The sequence below is a fragment of the Chiloscyllium plagiosum genome, chromosome 16 (genome assembly GCF_004010195.1).
Source record: "Chiloscyllium plagiosum isolate BGI_BamShark_2017 chromosome 16, ASM401019v2, whole genome shotgun sequence".
Taxonomy (NCBI): Eukaryota; Metazoa; Chordata; class Chondrichthyes; order Orectolobiformes; family Hemiscylliidae; genus Chiloscyllium; species Chiloscyllium plagiosum.
In genome coordinates this window covers 12045173-12051245 of record NC_057725.1, presented here as the reverse complement: position 1 = coordinate 12051245, position 6073 = coordinate 12045173, and the positions used below count along the sequence as shown (strand labels likewise).

At 37.6% G+C, this 6073-nt stretch overlaps 1 protein-coding gene across 1 annotated transcript in view; it reads left to right on the top strand.

The window, feature by feature from the left end:
- The window catches only part of lgr4 (leucine-rich repeat containing G protein-coupled receptor 4), a 139768-nt gene that overhangs the window by 95001 nt on the left and 38694 nt on the right, over positions 1-6073 (top strand). The window contains exon 5 of the mRNA XM_043705452.1: positions 4407-4622. Within this exon, the coding sequence (XP_043561387.1) occupies positions 4407-4622 (216 nt within the window). The remainder of the gene's footprint in view (positions 1-4406; positions 4623-6073) is intronic.

Sequence of the window (6073 nt, the reverse complement as noted above, 5' to 3'; positions counted from 1 at the left end):
AAAATTTCCTCCTCATGTACCCTATTCGCGTTCATAATAAGTTTGAACACCTCAATCAGGTCCCACATCAGCCTTCACTGCTGTATGAAAATAAGCCTCAGGACATCTAGTCTGTATTCATAGCTGAATTACAGTCCAGTTAACATTCTGGTGAATCTTCTCTGCACCCTGCCTAGTGCAGTCACATCCTTTCTGTAGTGTGGTAACCAGAGTTGTACACCGTACTCCAGCTGTGGCCAAACTAACATTAAACAGAGCTCCATCATAATCTGATTGCTCTCATAATCAGTGCCTTGATTAATTAAAGAAACTAACCTATATGCTTCCTTAACCACCTGATCAGCCCATCCTAGGCATATACATCAAGATCCCTTTGGTCCTCTGTGCTTTCTAAGATCCTACCGTTCAATGTGTATTCCTTTTGCTTTGTTAGTCCTTCCAAAATGCATCACCTCTCACTTTTCAGAATTAAATTCAATTTGCTTTTGTTCAATCTTACCAGCTTGTCTATTTTATCCTAAGATCTAAGGCTTTCCTCCTGACTATTTATCATGATACCAGTTTTCATGTCAGTTGTGAACTTACTTATCATACTTCCTACATCATTGCCTATGTCATTAATGTGCATTACAAACAGCATCAATAATGAGGAGGCATAATTTGAAGGTGAATGGTAAAAGGTTTAGAGAGAAATTCAGGAAGAAAATGTTTTACTTAGAGGTTGGTGAGAATCTGGAATCCATTGTATGGATGAATAGTAGAGGTCAGAAACCTCACAACCTTTAAAAAGTATGTGGCTGAGCACTTGAAATGTTATAACATTGAAGGCCAATTACTGGAAGGTGGGGTTAATGTGATGGGTTGGCTTTTTTTGTCAGTGCAGACTCAATGGGCCAAAAGGCCTTTTCTGAACTCAAAAGACAAGGTTTGATGGTAAGTATCATCTCACTGTGATATTGCATGCTCCCTTGAATGTAAATGTGTTATAATTAACCCATGGGAGTACTTGTTTTTATTTAAACATGGATTAGTTATAGCAACATCATTGTAAGAAAACTTCCCATTCTTGGCACAGTATCTCATTCTAAATATTTGCGAACTTACTCTATTCATTTTCAGTGAAAATCTGTCCAGACAAAAATCACAAAATGCGTCCATCCATCTGCTGAGAAATATTGTAAAGTACTGAGTGGGAACACCCTCTGTACGTTTTTTTTTACGTATTGGACCTGCGTGTGGCTACGGTTTCTGAAAGCAGAAGCCGATGCGTTGGCACCAATTGGCATGCGCAGAGCTTCACAGCAGCTGCCAATTTAGAGGGAATATTGCTGTGTTGTGACTTTTTTTTTCCCCTATTATTGTAGATGGGGAAACAGAGCATATAATGCTTTCCCAATTAGTAAATGGAAGTTCTGTTAAGCCTCTGTTCAGATTTAAAAAAAAGATCACAGCATCAGTGGTTCCTCAAGTAAATTTTGGAGTTGACTAATTGTTGCAATTTAGGATGTACAGCAGGCAAATTGCACAAAGCAAAGTTCTGTGAACAACAGTGATGTGACCAGATGATGTGCTTCAGTGATGGATGTTCAGGACTAAATATTGGCAGGACATCAGGGGAAATGGTGTCAGAGAATCTTCTGCATCCATATGAAGGGAGAGGTGTCTCCTCCAGAGAGACAGCACACTGACAAGCTGCCACCAATGGCAATGTAATAGTAGCCAGAGGATTTGTATTTTGATTGGGCAAATACCAGGGATAACTTCCCTGTTTTTCTTTAAGAGTATTCACAGTGTCATTAATGCCAGTTGAGAGTACCGGTGGGTCCTCAGTTTATTACTTTCTATGTAAGGTAGTACCACCAACAGCACAGTTTTCCCCTTAATGTTGCATTGTATGTCAGCCTTGATTTCTGTGATCAAGTCTCTGGGATGCAACCTGAATTTGACTTGAAGGCAAGAAGTCTACTCTCGGAGCCGCTGTTGGTTGTGTACTGTTGCGAGTACATTATTGTGGGGTTGGAGGGGCGGAGGTGCGGTGATTGGGGACTGCTGTTTCTTTCATGTTAGTAAAGCCTGGCTTAAAAGTACATCTATTGAAGTAATCAACTGAAAGATTCCCCTTTTCCTGCACCTCATCAAATCAGTTTAGTTTCCTCGTGTTGCGTGCCTGTTCAAAGTGTTTGCAAAGGAAAGGCATCGTATTTGTTCGTATTTTTCTGCCAGATCCATTCCAAGTAATGGAAACAATGTCTTTGATCTTCAGGGTGGGGGAAGGAGTTCAATCAACAAGGTAGACAGGTAGCTTCCAGCCATCATTCAACAGAGCTATGTTATCAAACAGTTCATTTGATTTCTATTGTTCAGATTTGGTTTTTAGCATGCTGTGATTTTGTTTGAGGGTCTGGAAAATGACTTGTGTTGTATTGATCTTCTGTAGACGTATAGGTCTATTCATCCAGACTTTCTTTTGTAAATTTTAATTTTTATTTACTTTTCATCTGTTCTCCTTTCCTCAAAACGTGAATACCTCGTTAGGCATACTTTCTTAGTATATGGTAGCCCTTATCTTGCGTGACTACTATTTACAGTGAAAAACAGCAGGATACTCAATAATGGGGCTGAGATAGTGGACCATAGTCCTGTCTACTATTATTTATTTACTGGACACTTACTGCAACAAATATATCCCACCACTACACTATTTTCGTGGTCTTATTTTATTAAATTATTCATGCAATATGGACATTGCTGGCAAGGTTAGCATTTATTGCCCACCCTCAATTGAACTCAAAATGGTGATGTTAAGCCACCATCTTGAACTGCTGCAGTCTGTGGTAAAAATTTCTCTTGAGCTGTTAAGCGAGGAGTTCCAGGATTTTAATCGTGATGATCACCCATCGATCTTATCTGTGCCATGCAGTTACTCATGGAATAAACATTGAGCAGTTGTGGCAGGCATTTACAATAATTTAATACAAGTAAAATTTCTTGAATACATTAATTCTTTAGGGTCCATTCTTAAAATGTATAGAAATGTTAGATTTACTCTGACAGATTGGTAAGACTTTTGAATAACATGGCAACAAAGAAAATATACCATTTAAATCCTTTCTTTCCTTAGTAAACTGAACATGCAATCTGTGACTGATAAACCCATTTCAGCATGCCAATTGAAGATGTGATTGTATAGAATTGAAGGTCATAAAAAGCATCTTTTGTACAGTGGTTAGCATTTGTGAAATCCAGTCCCATTGATCCATTTAAATGTAAACTAAGTAGTTGCCTGAAAGGGAGAACATTAGAGGGAATGTGTGGTGAAAAACATAAATGCATGTTTGATAAACAAAATGATTTGTTTCTTTACCCAAACTTTCAGTGCAAAATCTCAAATGTTCTTTCAATCTAATACTAGCGGGTATGCATTTAAGATGAGCGAGGGAAAGTTCAAAGGAGGGGGCTTTTTTTTTTTAGCATAGTGGTAGGAGCCTGGAACGCACTGCCAGGGGTGGTAGTAGAGGCAGATACAATGGTGGGGGGGGGGGGGGTTTAAGGGACTTCTAGATAAACACGTGAGTGTGCAAGAAACAGAGAGATATGGACCAAGGGGAGACAGAGCGGATTAGTTTAATTTACCATCATGTTCGGCACAACATTGTGCTGTGCTGTGCTGTACAGTTCAATGTTCTGTGTTTGTTCTATATTCTAACATTGTCAGTATATTCATCTATCCTATTTTCTTTCTGGATCAGTAATGTGCTACATAGGGAATGCATTCAAATAAGCCAATTGCATTAAAATTGATGGCACTTGTATTGACACTGCAATTGTATCTGTTTTAATAATTCAAGTCACAGTTTAGACTGAAAATCTTGAGTAATATGGCAAAATAGTTTCTGTACTCCTAATTCTTGGGTAATTGACGACAATTAATGGCTTCCATTAAATCTTTTCAATACTTCCCATGACTGATAAGAGGGTTAAAAACTAAATGTGGTAAATGTTATTCTAATTTACCATTCGGATGCATGTTACAGATTTGTGGAGTGGGTTTCAGAGTCCAATTGCCCTGTCTTGGAAAAGTGGAGCACCTAATCGATTATAAATAAATTGAGATCCCACAATGCAACTTTTCATTGATGGCTTCTGTTTTAAAAAAAAATTGCTGCATAGACTTTCCTCATTATTTGTAAGTATAATAGTATAACTATGTTGAAACGCATCATAATCCAGCATTGAACATTTTATAAATGGTGGAACTGAAGTTTAATTTTCCAGGTCTTTCTCATATAACTGAAAAACATTTCAGAGTTGGTATTGTTATAAGCAAAGAGGTGATTGGACATTACAGCAAGTGGAAGTAACAAGGCCAAGCATGTTTTCTGATGGTTTTATGCTTTAATCCTTAGGCGTTTGGATGCAAACCACATCACATCTGTTCCTGAAGACAGCTTTGAGGGTCTAGTTCAACTGCGGCACCTTTGGCTTGATGATAACAGCCTAACTGAAGTTCCCATCTATCAACTAAGCAAACTATCTTCACTACAAGCTCTAACACTGGCGTTGAACAAAATTACGCACATACCCAACTTTGCCTTTGCAAATCTCTCCAGTCTAGTTGTACTGTAAGTAGCTTTCTCTGTTATGGCAGTTTTAAAACTGATGTATTTATGTTAGTGCTGGTACAAAAATCAAATATGGTTTTCAAGCAGCAAAGTGTATCATTGCAGTCTTTATGTAGCTTTATAACTTGTTTTAACCCAGTCTCTTTTGGAAGAACTCTTCATTTTTTCTGCAGAATCACTGTTAATCTTCTAGTTTATTGGATGAAAATAGTAAAGTACTTAATGCAGAATAGCCTGTACTTTACTTTTTTGACAATAAAATCAATAGCTCAAAAGTGGTTAAAGGTTGTAGGCACAATCTGAGCTTCGGGTGACATTACTAACTCTGCACACAGCCTTCAAACGTGACTTATAAACAGTAAAATAACAGAAATCTTGCACTGCATCATAACTTTGTACTCCCTCCTCTATTTCTTCCATTCATACAATCTATTTGCTTTGCTATAATTTTAGGCATCCTGGTTTTTGGTAGTGCTGGAGCTGTTTATGGTGTAGATGTGTGTTTCTGCAGTGCTCGGTGTAGTAAGCATCTGACCTTGGAGATTTTATTGCACAAATAAACACCTGAAATTTCTTCATTAACCTTCCATTCATCTCCAGGAGCTGTAATCTTGTGTTTATTTACAACAAAGAGTTTTGTTTTAGTAACTTTTAGGTACTGCCATGTGGCGTGGCATAGGTTGCACGTCAGGGAAAAAATATGTGCATTGCTAAGTAGCCAGGTCTAAAAGCCATTTTTGTTACTATTTAAAAACTGTTTTCCGTATGCATAAATTCCCAGATGAATAAATTTGAAATGAAGGGCTCTACTCAGGACTCTGCTGCTGTTGTCTCTGCGCACTAAGAATTGCTGTGGTTCAAGGGGGGCCAATTAGATATAGGCAATAAATGTTGGTGTGGGTAACCCAACCCATGTCCTTGGAATGAATTTTTTTAAAATCTGTACTGAAGCTCAAAGATTGGAATAGTGTACACATTCTGGATGGACTTGTTCATTTCTAACAACCTCAGTTGAGAAACTCTGCAGGGGCCTTAGAAAAGGAACAAACTTATAAACTGGTTGCTTGGCAGTGCGCATATTTATTCTCTGCTGTGTGCACTAATGTCATTTGGTAGGGGCTGATAGGCATTAAAATTCTTTGATGCAAGACGAGTATTTTGCCCTCAGGGAATTGGTGGAAGTTTATTGCAGTTTATTTTTTAATTACATTTAAACACCTTAATGAATAAAGATCAAGCCCTTAATGTCATCCCATCGAAATACTGAATATTTCTAACTTCATATTAATTTTAATTTTTCAACAAGACTGACGTCTATAGATTGAGGTTTTTTGGAAAAACGGTTAATAAGTCTGGTATTAAGATGACATGAATGAAAGTAGACATAACAATACATAAAATTGAAAAGGTTAACATAGAACACAATTTTAAAGCATGACTAAAGGTTAAGA